Source organism: Centrocercus urophasianus, unplaced genomic scaffold (genome assembly GCF_019232065.1).
Source record: "Centrocercus urophasianus isolate 14NV4802_14NV808 unplaced genomic scaffold, USGS_Curo_1.0 seq_73, whole genome shotgun sequence".
Lineage (NCBI taxonomy): Eukaryota > Metazoa > Chordata > Aves > Galliformes > Phasianidae > Centrocercus > Centrocercus urophasianus.
Genome location: NW_024885344.1, coordinates 372982 through 388737, shown reverse-complemented (window position 1 = coordinate 388737; position 15756 = coordinate 372982). Strand labels below are relative to the sequence as shown.

At 40.1% G+C, this 15756-nt stretch overlaps 1 protein-coding gene across 6 annotated transcripts in view; it reads left to right on the top strand.

Moving 5' to 3' along the window:
• The window catches only part of TNRC6B (trinucleotide repeat containing adaptor 6B), a 127090-nt gene that overhangs the window by 27037 nt on the left and 84297 nt on the right, over nt 1-15756 (top strand). For 5 of the 6 annotated variants that reach the window (XM_042837603.1, XM_042837602.1, XM_042837597.1 and 2 more), the window contains exon 4: nt 12615-12682. The exons of the other annotated variant lie outside the window; for it this stretch is intronic. In XM_042837603.1, the coding sequence (XP_042693537.1) occupies nt 12615-12682 (68 nt within the window). The remainder of the gene's footprint in view (nt 1-12614; nt 12683-15756) is intronic. 6 annotated transcript variants of the gene reach the window in all.

Here is a 15756-nt window from a genome sequence, read left to right as displayed (position 1 = left end):
CAGGCTGAAGGCCCCCACACAGTGATGAACCCAACAAATTACTTTGTCACTGGAGTTGGAGTGGCTCGTTGTTGTTTTCTTTAAAAGGCAGCCATTTTCCAGTCTGGTATTGGCTTCTGGTGCCTACAGGCTTGATGGATTCTCTTGCGCTATGAATCCCTGCTGGACTTGACAATTTTGGCTTATTACGAAGAGCTGGTATTAAATGGGGAGGCTGGTGGCCCCGTCTGTGGCGGGGGGGTTGGAGATTCATGATCCTTGAGGTCCCTTCCGACCCAGGCCATTCTGTGAAGAGCTGAACTTTCAACCTTGTAAGTACCTGACAAGTCAGAGTTTTCAAGGCTTTCAACTTAGGTTGCCGTTAGCTCTCCTTTGGGTCCAGAAGAGTCCTATTTTTTTTTTTGCTTTTTATAAATCATTCACCATATGTTTGGAACACATTATCAGTTTTTTAACTCCGCTAGGAGGTCGTAGAGCCTCCAGCATTTGTTCCCTGACGTATAAGGGTACGTTTCCATCATTTGGAATGTGAGTTGTAGGAGTCTTTGTAAAAAATACCCTGAAAAGTCTCTTGGAAGCAGAGAGCTGTTGTGCCCAGCAGGCACCTTATGCTTCCCTCTAAGCATAAGTTCAGCTCTGAACACACAGAGAACTTTTTAACAAAAAATCAGAAGTAAAATTCTGTCCGTCCCTCAGCAAAGAGTGCAGTTGGTTTAAATCTTATGTTAATAAAGTTGTCCTTGCTTTTAATGATGCATGCTTAAAACATGTAAAAACGTTACATCAGACTTCTCATCTTTTAAAGGCAAATTAACAGAATCCATTAAGGGAAGCATTTTATTTTCATTTTTTCTCTTTACCACGTGGCCAACAAAAATGAATGGCCTAAATACAGAAGCTCTACTTATCTGAACCTTCCTACAGCAGGAAGAATGCCATTTGTCAGTTTACAACTGATTTTCCAAATTTCCAGGCATGGTAGCAAAGAGCTGTAAATTCCTGTATGTTATCGGGGTCCACTGGCCTTGTGAAACAGAGCTTTCAAAGGTAAAGTAATCGAAGAATTTGTGACAGAGGCCATGTAATTAAAGAGACAGGGCTGTGTGAGCCACTGTTAAGGAATGCCATTGGTAGCTTGGATTTTTGGATAGTCTTACAGAAATTCACTGAGCACGAAGGACGAGACTTTGCCGTTTGATTGTGTTGTGAAACCTCCGTACGCACAGTGAACGCTGAAATCTTTAAAACACAGATTACAAAACTGGAAGATGACTCTCTCCATTTTCTGTCCTCTGTACACTCTGAAGTGCTCATACGACACTGAAAAAGAAAGTTAATAAAACCGTGTATTTTTTTTCCCCTTGGGAAATACCGTCATCTACCAAATTGACTTTAAGGAAGGACTGCTGTCAGACTGTCCTTTGATTCAGCCTTTTCATATGTACAGTCCATGTGGAGAATACATAATAGAATGGAATCATTCCAGTGAACAGGTGTGCGTCTGGTTTCTAGAGGGGGAAAAATGCGTCAGTTTCAAAATTCAGTTTAGACTTCGCTTTTCCATTCTTTCTAAGGTTATTTTTCATAAATACTTTCTTCAGTAATGTTTTCCTGGCTGGTAGCATCTCTGCTTCAACTGAATACAGCAAATGATAAGATGGTGTAAAAGAGGAAAAACAAACCACCAAACGAAGCAAATAATATTAACTTAAAAGGTGGTTCTGCATTTTGGAACTACCATTGTATAGCCCCTTTATAATTTTTTTGGTCAGAGACAGGGGCATTGCTGTATAGGTTTGCTTAGGAAGCATCTCTTCTCAAGCCAGTGCTGTATTGGTTCACAATTTGAGACATTTCCACCACCTTTTCAGAAGGTGCTCTTTCCATTCAGCGCTGGCATTTCACAGGTTTTGGAACAGGTTGTAGTCTGTGTCAATGTGATATGTTAGAGCTCTATATCATCAGCTACTTAAAATCTTGCTGATGGGGAAAGCCTGAGTCAGTTCACTCAGGCATTTGGTTAGTAGACAAGATGTACATTATGGAGAAGTTACCGTGAAGAAAGGAGAATGTGATAGCTGTCTGCAGATGCAGTAAGCCTGTGTGGAATGAGGTTGCTAAGAAATATTGTGGCAGTGCTCTGAGTTCACATTGATAGGTTTCTCCAGATACACAGCTTTCGTTTGTGATTGCTGGAGAAATAACTTACTCTATTGACGTTTGAGTTTTTGTTTGAGAACAAGCTTGTGATGTACAAAAGAATGGCTCGCATGCCCCAGGGATGTGCAGATGCTGCAGTGGCTTGGCTGTCTGTTGGATATCTCACAGATTCTAATAAGCCTGAGAAATTTGGAAAACAATACAGAAGTCAGCCATCAGCACTGTCAGTGTTTCTGTTGTAGCTGAAGTGAACTTGGATGTGCATTCTGATAACTGCAGCTTTTTTGTTTGCCCTTGACAGTGGTCAAAAGCGGATGCCTAAGTAAGAGGCTAAAAGGGGGGTTAATGCATACTTGCTGAAGGCTCGCAGCCTCGGGCTATTTGTTGGTCAGGGACTTTCTGGGCCAACAGTAGTTCCTGTATTTATAGTCCACACAGTAATTTGTCTCTTGTAAGCACAGAAAGAAAATGAGTTCTGTCATGTCAGATCAGATCTCTTAGGGACAAATAATTTCAGCACTTCTTTGCCTGGCTTATGTCATTTCAGCCAATCCTAACAAAGAACATTTATGGCCCAGTGAAGGTGATTCAGTGCATAGTGCAGAAGTGTAATTTAGTTTTCAGTAATATAATTATCATCTGCTTTCTCAATCCATTGAAAAATCTTCATTGTTTGTGCCACTTGCTCTTCTGTGGCAACGCAGCACCAAGCTTTCCAAATCTAAGGGGAAGGGAGCATTTAACTTGCTTTCTTCCTTCTCTGTCAGGGTGGTTAACAATGTGTCTGTTACAATATTGGCCACTTACAGATGTCAGTTTAAACTGCTATAACATGTTCAGTTGTGTCTGTACCATAAACTGTCAACTGAATTGGCCAAATAGCCATTGGGAAGCATACAAGTGGCTGCTAGAACTAATGGTCAAGGGCTTTCAAGTCAGATTTTTCCCCTAAATATTTGGGAAACAAACAGTTTTTTCTGTTTCTCTTTTTTTTTTTTTTTTCTTTCCTCAGAGTTGGACCTGCTAGCTGGAATTCATGCCTTATGAAACGCTGATGGCATTTACCAAAAGAATAGTACAGAAAATAATTTAAATAGAAGTTGCTCATTTCTTATTAAATCCAGATCCTGCTGAGATCCCTTCTATATACGTACAGAACAGCTAACAGAAGGATGGGCTCCATTATCAGCTTTGGCAGGATATGCAGAGCACTTGGATTCTGAATACTTCAAATATTTTGAGCCTGAATTTGCTGAACTACTATTCAAAACTGTCTTAGCTTCAAAGTTGAAGATTTCAAATGGCTTTTCAGATGCCTTGTCATGCCTTAACTTCAGTGAGTTGAAGAAACCTCTTTGGTGGTTGAAGGTGTTACTAGGAAAAAGTTTTGTGCTGCAAACAGCTGAGTATCTCAGAGTGCTTCCAGACCAAGATTGAGATAAATTATTGTATATATTGTTGAGTTGTTGCATTTGAAATATTTTACAGCTAAGACATAAATAAAAAATATATATTTTTTTATCTTTTCTATCTATACGGTAGAAAAGAGAAATGTGGCTGGAGTCCAGACCTTCTTAGCATTTCCAGTGTGTGACTCCTGTCATTAACATTCATACATCTATTTGTTTCAAGCTTAGCAGGGAGTTCATGTTAAGCTGCTGCAAATTTCATAGAATATTAGATCGCATGAGCATCTCAGAAGTTAGCAGAGAAGGTGGGGCGTGGTTTATTTCTGCAAGTGCAGATGATGAGTTTGAGTTGGTGGTAGAAGACGCCTGCTAGAGTTGTGAAGCAACGTGCAGCAGTGGTTAAGTGAAACACAAATGATGTGTTGTGAGTTACGCAAACTCTGAATGTTTAACTGAGCTGTCATTTGTCATCTGTCCCCTTGCTCTGTTACGGTGATGCACGTGTGGTGTATGGCACTATGTTGGCACTTACAGTTAGTGTTGAGTCAGGAATCGAGCTACCATTGGGCTGCATATGCCAAACACAGAGAGCAGATTAATGGTTTCAAATAGGAATCGTGTGAGTTATAAGTGTGTTTGTATTCAGAAGAGTAGTCAATGATTAGTGAGGAGATACTGAACGTGATTGTGATTTATCAGCAGGATTACATCAGTAAGCTTTCACTTCTCTTTACTGACAGGAAAACCAGTTAAGACTGCATAATGGTAATAACATTGAAATGCACAATCTGGATGCTGATGTGAAACCTGAAGAAATAGTGAGTAGGCTGGGAGCTGGGTTGCATCTTGTGCTGCTCTTTTGTTGTGTGTTGAGGCTGTGCTTTCGTGAGGGGAAGAAAAGGCAGAAATAGGTTCAAGTGAAAATTCAGCAATACTGCAATTTTGCTGTGCGATACAGCAAAAACCTGAAAGGGTCCAAAAATTCAGATAACTTCTCTGTGTATCTTGTCTCCAGGATTTTCCTGTGCATAGTTCAGGAACACACTTTATTTTCTCACTTTAGAAAAAAGAAAGGTAAGGACTTTGGGTTATAAATTTTTTTCCCTTTAAATTTAGAAATGGCTATTTAAACTTTTTTTGTATATTTTAATCTGTGTACTGAAATAAAGGTAGAATCTCCAAAAGTGCACACTGGCACTAATTCATGCTAACTAATCTGTGCTACTCCACGCACATTTTGAGATGCCAGCTCGCTGAACTTATTCCTAAGAAAATCATTCAGGTGTTTGCAGCTAAGTTGCACTGGTTTTATTTAAGGACGTTAAAGTTTAATTAAACAATTTTATCTGTTGCTAACAAGTAAAATTTATCCTTAGTTCAATTTTTCTAAAATGCTTATATTAAGTCAGGCAGAACGGTGACTCAGCTCTCCTTTCAGCTGTGGAAGTGATTACATTTCTGTTAGACCTCAAACTGTCTGATATTTCCGACAAGTCCTTCTAGCAGCTTGGCATTTATAGTTTCCACAACTGCTAACAACAGTGACTGGTGACTAATTGCTTGGATTGTAACGATTAGGTTGTGAAATTCTAATAAAAGCAAGTATTAGCGAGACAAAAGAAATGCTGATTGCATGTTTACTGTAGCTCTGTTGCTACTGAGGGCTAGGAAGGTGTACTGCTCTTAAAGCAGTAGTCGTGGTGAAACACCAAATCAATCAGTCTTAAGCTGGACCTGCAACAGGCTGTGCTAAATTAAGTTTAAGCATGGGAAGTAAATCGCTGCAGTCTGCAGGCAGCAGCTTTTGACCTTGACTGTTCCTCAGTGAAGGAAGTGTAGTGACAAGCTAGATAAGGCTTTCGGTTCATGCGTTGGAGATGCTAATAAATGAAAACTGTTTTGAGAGTTCATCTCATGTTCGTTCAGGCAGCTGGTTACTGTCTTGTTGTTATTTAAAAGGTAAAATTAAGGGAAAAAAAAAAAAAAGGATCTGTTGAATGGGAAAAGGTAGCGATAGTAACTCTCTGGTGAAGCTGCATTAGTGCGTTTCTGTGACTGGTGCAGGGGGGAAAAAAAACCCAAACATTGCTTAAAATGAAGTGTAGGATTTCTTACAAGGGTTTGTCCTATGCCTGAGAAAGTATTTGGTTTCTCTTATTCTCAGTTCAATTTTGTAGGGCTGGGATATTTAATGGAGATGTTGAATTCTGTTAGGGACGTGCAGTTTCTGACGTTGGTGTTCAGAACAGATGAGGGTTTTGCCGTGGAAATTTCCTAATCCTTCAAAATATGTCAAACAGGACTTTATCTAGGAACTCCAGACTAGGTACACTTCCTAATCACATCCATTAGGGTTTCATTGAAAGTATTTTTAGAAAGAGTATTATAAAACTGTGGTAACAGCTGTTGGACTTCTGGAGAGGAAAAAGAAGTACTGATTTGTTATGTCTAAGACACTTTTGGTATACCTCATTCTTTAGAAACCAAGTATTGAAGTGTCTAATTGTGAGTATCTTTGGAAGTGTATATAAAACTGTCTTCTTGTATTTAGATCACTCAGTATATAAGCTTTTATAGAAAATTGAATGTTCAGATGCTTGGAAAGAAAGATTAAAATAATAGAATACAGAATTTGACAACTTGCAGTTCCTCTTTTAATAAAAGCAGGTTTTCTATCAACTTCCCTCCTCTGCTGTTTAAGGGTCTATTTCTGGCTCCTGCTTCCAGCTGCCAGAATGTTGAAGCCTTCACCATCTCTTGCCAGGAGAATCAGGTGCAGAGTGCACTTTCTTTGATTCTTGGAACCCGTGGCTCCCCCTGCAGTCCTTTCAAGAAACTAAAGTGCCTCAGACCTTTGGCCATTCCAGCTTTTCTTCCTTTGGCAGAAAGGCAATCAGTAAAATAGCATTCTCTTACCTCCACCTTCCAGTCTATTTCTGTGTATTCAGGAAAACTGTTTTTTGTCTGTTTCTATCGAGGCTTAAATGATGCCTTTGTTTACAGACCCAGTTAACTGCACACATTATGTAGCTGAAACAGTAGGGAATTTGGGCTCTTGCTTCCTTAAAAAGAATAGAAGAGTGCTGGACATGATACTGTGATAAGAGGATGAAGAGAGGTTGAGAGACTGTTTGGGGGAAGAACGTCCATAAGCATTTTGTAGAGAACTGTGTCTGGAGGAGAAAAAGAATAATTTTTCCACTTTTTTTTGCTGTTGACTGCTGTTCCTCTGTTCAGTTCATCCTCTGGTAGCCACTTAGTCAAAACTTTAAATATTATGTCCTTATCCTTTCTGCGTTGTCAGTGGGAGAATGAGTCCTAAATATTTTATTTTTTATGTACTTGTTTGATTTCAAAAGTTCAAAAACTCCAATGAATCAATTAGTAAGGCTGTAAGAACGAATTTTAGAAAATATAAATAACATCCATGGAATTTTCCTTGGGTGGTTTGTTCATTAATTTTGTTTTCAGAGGCATCGCTCTAAGTTAAGGTAGACTACCCAGTAAAATACTTTTGACGTTCCTGTGTCAAGCAAAGCTGGGTATGGATTATTCCATCTTTTATAAGCTTATTCTAGACTTCTTAGGATGCCAAATAAACTGCATAGCTTTTTCTGACAAAAAGCCCATTGCCCCTCACCTCAGTAATTCCAGTTTGAAAGTGAAAAATACAGATAACTGATTGTGAAATGATATTACTATATGCAGGCTCACAAGAGTCATAGAATGGTTTGGGTTAGAAGGGTCCTTTAAGGTCATCCAGTTCCAACCCCTGCTATAGACAGGGACACCTCTCTAGACCAGGTTGCTGAAAGCCCCATCCAGCCTGGCCTTAAATGATTGCAGGGAGGGGGCATCCACAATCTCGCTGGGCAACCTGTTCTAGTGTCTAACAGTAAGGAATTTTGTTCTAATACCTAGTCTAAATCTGCCCTCTTCCAGTTTAAAGCCATTTCCCCCCATCCTGTTGCTACCTGTCCTTATAAAAGTTCCTCCCCAACTTTCCTGTAGGCCCTATTCAGGTACTGAAAGGCTGCGATGAGTTCCCCCCAGAGCCTTCTCTTATCCAGGCTGAAGTGCCCCAGCCCTCTCAGCCTGTCCTCTTAGGGAGGTGCTCCAACCCTCTGATCATCTTCGTGGCCCTCCTCTGGACCCACTCCAATAGCTCCATGTCCAGTTCTGAAGCCCCCAACTCAAGAAGGACGGAGTTCTCCAAGTGGGGTACGTGAGAAAAGAGTAGAGAGGCAGTCACCTCCCTCTACCTGCTGGTCACACTTCTCTTGATGCAACCCACGATACAGTTGGCCTTCTGCGCTACAAGTGCACATGGCCAGCTCATGTTGATTCTTTCATCAACTGGCACTCCCAAATCCTTTTCCTCAGGGCTGCTCTCAAGACGTTCTCTGCCCAACCTGTAACTGTGCTTGGGATTACCCCAACCCAGGGGCAGGACCTTGCACTTGGCCTTGCTGAACGTCATGAGGTTGGCGTGGGCCCATCTCTCAAGCCTGTTCGTATCCCTCTGGATAGCATCCCTTCCCTTCAGTGTGTCAACTGCACCACAGCCTGGTGTTGGCTGCAAACTTGCTGAGGGTCTCACTGTCCGTGTTGTCTACAAAGGTTAAATAACACTGGTTCCAGCACTGTTCCCTGAGGAACACCGGTCATCTACGGGCTTCTCTTGGACACTGAGCTATTGACCACAACTCTCTGAGCATGAGCATCCAGCCAATTCTTTATCCAGAAAATGGTCCATCCATCAAATCTATTTTTCTCCAATTTGGTGACCAGGATGTCACGCAAGACGGTGTCAAATGCTTTGCACAAGTCCAGGTAGATGAAGTCATTGCTCTTTTATCTGCAGATGCTTTACAGAATCACAGAATGGCCAGGGTTGGAAGGGACCTCAAGGATCCTGAATCTCCAACCCCCTGCCACATGCAGGGCCACCAACCTCCCCATTCAATACTAGCCCAGGCTGCCCAGGGCCCCATCCAACCTGGCCTTTAACTCCATCATAAAAGGCCACCCAGTTTATCAGGCCCGACTTGCTCTTGGTGAAGCAGGTTCAAGAAGCAGTCAGGTTCTGTGAAAAGAGGCTAAGCTGGATCAGACCTATGGAATAGCCTGATGCATAGAATCACAGAATGGTTTTTGTTGAAAGGAGCCTTTAGAGATGATCTGGTTCTACAGCCTTGCTGCAGGCAGGGACACTTTTCATTAAATCACGTTTCTCAGAGCCCTGTCCCTTTCACTGCACAAAGATGATCTTGTCAGAAACAGAAGAGCTTGGACTGTTTATGTTTTGTCATCCTCCAGTACTCAAATCTATATATTTATATGGACAGGTAAAAATGTACAGTCAACAAGGACTTCAAAAATTCAGCGTTGCAAGTTATGTTTGTACAACAAATTGCTTATTAATTACTATAGGTTACAAATGACTATATCCTTTTATGTTGCTTCTGTGAGAATGTTTTGTTTAAATTGAAGAAGTGCTGTTTATTACAACACTGTCAAACTGTGTGTGCATTGGTCATACGCTGCTTTGTGTTAATGCAGATCTGGGCTTTATTCACATACAATCTTTCCTCTGACTCAGACATTACTTTGCCCAGAGCTCCTGTTCTTAGAGTTGTTTGAACCTGCGCTCCTTGTTTCACCCACCATTCCCCACTGCGGTGAGCCTGGCTCCTTGCTGACCTCCTTGTAGGCAGGCACCCCAAAACCATCTCCAAGCTGAACAAGCTCAGAGCCCTCGGTCTTTCCTCGCAGGACAGGTGCTGCAGGACCAAGCATCTCAGCGGTCTCTACTGTAAAAGCTAGCCAGCCCACTTTGTGGGAATGTTTTCTTGTGGGGCCCCTAAGTTGGTGCACTGTTCCAGATATGGTCTGCTGAGCGCTAAGTAGAGGGAATAATCAATTCCCTCATCTACTGGCAAGGTTTGTATTAATACAGCCTGGGGTACGGTTGGCCTTTCCAGCCTGGGCACGCTGCTGGCTAATGATCTGTTTGCTGCCTGCCAAGACCTTTTCCACAGAGCTGCTTCCTAGCCTGTCATTCTTCAGCTGTTGTCCTTGCCAGGGTCTCTCAGGTGTGCTGTTTGCAGCTGTCCTGTCTGAATTTACTGCTCCTGTTGCTCTGTTTCTCCAGGCTGCCCCTCTGAATGGCAGCCCTGCCCCTGAGCCATGTTGACTGAGCCTGACCACCTCAGAGTTGACCACGTTGGCCCTTCAAGTCACTGGTAAAGATGTAAAGATCTTTCCTAGGACAAACCTCTGCAGCATGCCACCTTTTGCCAGCCTCTAGATAGCCTGTCTCCAGCTGTGCTCCTCTGACCACCCAACTGTGTTTTTAACAGTCATCCATTCTATCAGTTTTCCAGTTCCCTGGTATTCAATTTCTCAAAGTTCCCATGTCTTCTTCTAGTGTCCTGAGGCGTTTCATTGTTAGCTTTTTTTTTTGTTAGCTACCAATTAATCTTTATTTCATGCATTCAACAATTCCTATGTTCATGACTACTTTCTTGCTCTTTGATTTTCTTGGTGAAGTTCTTGTAAGACTTTGCCATTGCCTTTGTTTAGGAGGCCTACCACTAGCCTTTTTTTTAATAATGCAGATTATTTCAGATAATTCTACCTAGTGTCTGAAGTAAAGCTACTGATTCACATTCAAAGTAGATTTGGGTTTTCTTTTTTTTTTCAATTGCTTTAAAACAGGTTGGATCTGGACCTACAAGAATGTTGTCTGAAGCCCAGGTGATTTGTAGTTCTTAATTATTTGCCTGCTCTTCTCTTTGAAATGGTAATTTTGATAGATATGCGTGCTAGATAAAAATGTTCTCAAATAGCTCTGCTAGCAGCATAATTTACTTTACATTTGTAGTAAAGCAGCAGTTTTATTGGCAATACTTTGGCAATTGCCTTGTTTTGATGGTGATCTAATGTTTGAGTTCTCCTTCAGATTTCTTCTTTATGATCTAATAAAATAAGTTCACATCCCATTCTAAATTTCTGTTGGTTTTAAAGGCTTTCTATTTTTATGCCTGAATTTTTACAAATTCTTCTTTTCTACAGCTTGGTTAAGCTGAATTTCTATTTTGTGTGGGAGCCTTCTCAGTTTGGCGTTAGACGTTGCGTATCTCATTCTCTTTTACTCCCAAACATTACATTTCATCCTTCCTCCTGGCATTGCCCACAAACCATTCCCTTGCTTACCGTTCATGTGAACTGTACTCATTTCACACCAAGAGGCATTAATCAACTCAGCTGAACATAGAATATGCTAAACAGAGTAATTCATGTGAGAATACCTCCTGATTTCAGGTTGTGTAAGAGTAACTTACCAACCACTTTACCCTCACTGCAGAACCATCCTGTTTTGGCATGCACAAATCTGTTATCCCATCTTTTTTATTTTTAAATTTGCAACAGTTCAACTGGTGGAATACCTTTCACATGACAGTTTGAGAGCAGATGTTAGAATTCTTGAGAAGCAAGAGTAGGCTGAGGTACAGCCGGATTTGAATGTGTTTGTTGTGGTGGGAATACGTGCATAAAAGTGCAAGTTGTTCACTAAATTGTTTGCAAGTTGTTTGCACGTTTCTTTTTTGCTTTCAAACTATGCTTTAAAACAAAATTACTGTTTTGACTCCGGGTTGCATAGGTACGTGTTTACAAATGTGAAAATACCTTATGCTTACTTGATCGGCTGTCTTCTGGATGTTGTTACCAGCATATTGTTCTCAGTTTCTCAGTTCAGTTGGTGTTTACTTAGGACTGTGTTTGTGCAGGAGAAAAACGTAATTTCTGTTATCCTTGTTAGATGATACTGTGCAGATGATGGGTTTTTTGTCAGCACTGTTCACTTGTCAATGTGATTAAGACAGAAATGAGTAGAAGTTGTCTCTTCTTAGGGAAGGGGCACTAGGGAAAGGCTAGGGTAGTGGCTGTTGGTTGATTTGTGGGTTTGTGTGTGTGTGTGTGTGTTTGTTTGTTGATGTTTTTATCCTTAAAGGAGTAACTAAATTATGTTATCTTTACAGACAGAATAGTGCCCTCCTTTCCTTTCCATTCCTAGTGTAACGTAGTGGATCATGGATTCGTGTGTGATCAGGATTTATTTGCTTTATTTCCGTACAGCTTGTTGAACACTGCACTGTGGCTGCTTGCTGACTTCATATAAAGTAGAGCACTGCTAACCATGCCTGGATGTTTCTATAAAATACTAAGTGCATGCGTCAAATTTCTGTAGAAAGAGAAGAATATTCTGCTACCTTTGCAAGAGCTTCTGGCTGAATGAAGTAATTAAATGAAGTGTGCATAATTAATGAACAAATACAATGCAATTCGTCTTTTTCGATGAAGAAATTACTGAAAATGTGGGCTAAAATTGTATTTAAAGAGCAAACAATTAAACAGAAAACTTCCTTAGTGCCCTTGGAATCTTTTATCATGTGAGCCAAAGGAAATGCCTACCTTATGTTGTCATTGGAACAGCATTTATTTGAGGTTCCTTCAGGCCTCTGTTTTTACCCTGCTAACTAAGCTAGATATGTGCAGTGAAAGTCTTTTTTGTATAAAAATGTATTTTTACAACAAGTAGTCTGTTTTTACAGCAGTTTCTATCTGTAGTTAATTAGGTTTTTTTTACAAGAAAAAGCAAACTTTGTTGAGGGATCGTGTTTAGACAAATGTGGGTTTGTTTTGCTTTTTTTTTGATTCTTACGTTACACACGAGAAATGACAGAAGCCCTCCTTACTCAGAATAATGAAGGGTGTCTGTAAAATGACTGATAAGTCTTCTGCTGTAGCCATTAAATCATTCTTCTTCCCTTGCAAGATTTTCTGAGAGTTGTGCAAGCAAATGATACCATAGCAATGGGGATGGAGATGAACCTGTGTTGCTAAGAAACTACGTGGTCTGTTCTGGACCAGTTGCTCTGATAAAGTGGCTGCCTTAAGTTGTTGCATATGGACAAGAGCCACTTTAGGTGATGTGCGTTTTGCTCCACCAATTCTGACCTGCAATGCTTGCCTTTGCAGATGGAACATGAGGATTTTGTAATGGAGGGGCATGGCAAGACTCCACCTCCTGGTGAAGAAAACAAACAGTGAGTCACGCGTTTATTTAAAAAGGGCCTTACCATCGTAGTAAGTGGTGTGAAGCACTCTTGTCTAAATGTGCTGAGAGCATTGGTTGCTTGTTTGATGCTCGCCCTTCTGGTTCTTTAAATGCGGGTATTTAACAGTGGACAGTGGCTGAAAAAAAAAATCAGGATGTTGACTTACCTTAAATTTAAAAGCATAGAGATATGCTTTGCAATTTCAGAAGGTAAATCAGAATTTGTTGTGAAAGAGAATCATTCTGGAAGCTTAGTGCTCAGGTAGTAAATTCCACTTTTTATTTTTAAAGTGAAAATTTGTACATTAAACGTTTATATATTTTTCTTTGGATAAATAATTTGAAATATGCTAGAACCAGGACCTCTCTCTTGTTGTGCAAATGGTAGAGTGGTTGTCTTTGAAATACTTAATTCACTAAAGTGTGCCGTATTAAAGGAACTGAAATGGTAAACAAAATGGTTTTTTAAGGATAGACAATTTAAGATCCCGGTACTTAGCAGTTTAAGGAAAAAAGCTTGACGGGAGGAAAAAATGACAGATTTCTATTTGCAAAACACATGGAGAAAATGGTGTTTCCAATGACTTCAGACTGAAAGCCGGTAGCAGAAGAGCAGAGCTTGGCCCTAAACGTGTATTGCAGTAATGGCTGTATTCTGTATTCTTTCCTTCGGCTATACAGTGGTAATTTCATGTTGGTATTGCAACTAAATGTTTCCCCTGACGGACCTTTTGGAACAAGCAAGATTATCTCTAGGAAATCCACCACACAAACCTTCATCAACAGCCCCCGCTCCCAGTGCGCCCGGTCAGATGTCACCTCATGAACAGGAATTCTGTTGTCTCTTTCTTCAGCTGTATACTTGTTGCAGAAAGGTTGGGATTTGTCTCAAGTTGAAGGTCTTCCTTACCTTTCAGAGCAGCTACTGACTGAGTTGACTGCCTCTGCAACAGTGAGAAAATCTTTCTGAGGTAGCCAAGATGAGCTTGGGGAAGTTCTAGTGCTGAGCATGCACATTCTTTCCATCATGGAAGCGAGCCAAACTTCTCAAAGTAATTGCTGCTATTTCTTTCTATTCAGACTGCCCAACTTACTGTGGTACCAAGAGATACAAAGCTTATTGAAGTAGAAAAGTAGAAACTTTCAGAAAGTTCCAGAAAGAAATGAGTGCAGGAATAACATTTAAAGAGCAGGAGTTCCGTTTCTGCTCTTGTGAATTACTTATTTAGTTAGACAATAGTGCATGTTGTTACAGTGAGTATAGGAGAGATGTTGTATTGGATTTATTCTAGCCTTTTGTTTGCTGTCTTATTTTAGGTGCCAGTGGAAGCTGTGGTTATTTTACAGTTGACCTGATTTCTAATTAGAGCTTTCCCAAGTGCCTTACAATCTCTCTATTCTCCAAAACTATACTTACTGGAAAGGGAATGACATCACTGGTAGACAGGAGTGATTTTTTTTTTTTTTTTTTTCTCTAACTAATAAATTTATGTTTTTGTGTATGAAATAGCAAGATGATAGAAGTCTTAAAGTGCAGTTTCAGTGATATAGCTAAGAGATGAAAATAATTTTGTGTAGTTGTAGCATAATGCTAGCAATATTATGTTGTGGGTATTGCTCTTAAATTTAAACTGATCACTTGAATCTTTTTCTGAGAACAATCTCAAATTTTCATCTACCCGACAAAAGTTGCCTGCCGAGATGGAACTTAGTGCTTGTAAGTGACATTGATCTGGCATCCAGGATAAGTGGATGAATATCACACAAAGGTCCAGTAATTTATATCTTTAATTTACTTCAGAACAACTGTGTTCAGAGCTTCTTGAACAGATCTCAAAAGGAGAAGAGGAGGGAAAAAACATTTAAAAATTACTTTCATTAAGTATTAGTTGAACATCCTGGAGTGGCTCTATGATGGGCCACAGAAGGGCTTTTAGGGCATCTGAAAATGAGGAAAAGTTGAGATCTGGTACTTCTTAATTTAGAGATTAGAAGGTTTGGAGTCAGGCAAACTTTTCTGGGAAAAGAAAGGAAAAAGAATCCCAAACACTATGGCAGTAGTCAAGCAATGGAATAGGCTGCCCAGAGAAGTTGTGCTGCAAGATACTGAAAACCCAGCTGGATGCAACCATAAGCAACCTGCTGTAGTTAGCCCTACTTTGAGTAAAGGATGGGATTAATCATCTCCAGAGATCCCTTCCATCCTAAAAGTTTCTGTATTTCACTGTGTTAGTATATTCAGTGGTGTCTTTCTGCTTGGTTCGAATTAAAATCAGAGCTTATTAGTGAGAAGAAATAGATCATAAGTTTGAATGTGAGTTAGATCTTTGCTACAAGCATAGATATGCTAAATGAAGACTTTCATTTCATTTCTTTCCAGCTTTCCAGACGTCGTAGTTTACTCCTTCTACAGCTGTGCAGATGGAATTTTTATTTTGAGTGCTTTTAATTTGCTTTCCTGAAAAGTTGAGCACATTAATTGAATTGCCTTTCATCTGAGTAACTCTACTGACATTGTATTCAGAACATACAGTTTCAGCAACTGACCTGTGAGGGAATTAACTTGCATCAGTGTGCTCGAGGAGTCAGCAAGTGTTAACCTTAGGCAAACCCAGATATTTTTTTAATATTTAACTGCATTCCAATGGATTCAAATAAGATTTGAATTGGCAATGAAAAAAACAGAAATAAAAAGACACTTCTGAGAAATGTTCAATGTAAGCAGTAGTTTTCAACTAGCTGCGGTTTAGTTTGAAATTTCCTTTGCAAAATTACAGCTGTATAGTGGGCTGCAAGGAGCTGACATCTCTGGGTGAGTTCAAGCACTTTATTTCTGAAATGCAGTAGGCTATTTCAGTGCAGTTTGATTCAGGGATAAAAACTTGACATTGCAAGAGTACCTTCTAGTATTAAAAAAAGAAGAAATGGCGTATTCTCACTCTTTGCTATATTGAATGTTCTTGTATTTGCTGTATTGAAGTACAAAGACCAGGTAACACTATTTCACAGAGCAAATTCTCAGTTACAAAATGCTATTTTTTAACATACCACCATTAGCTGTGT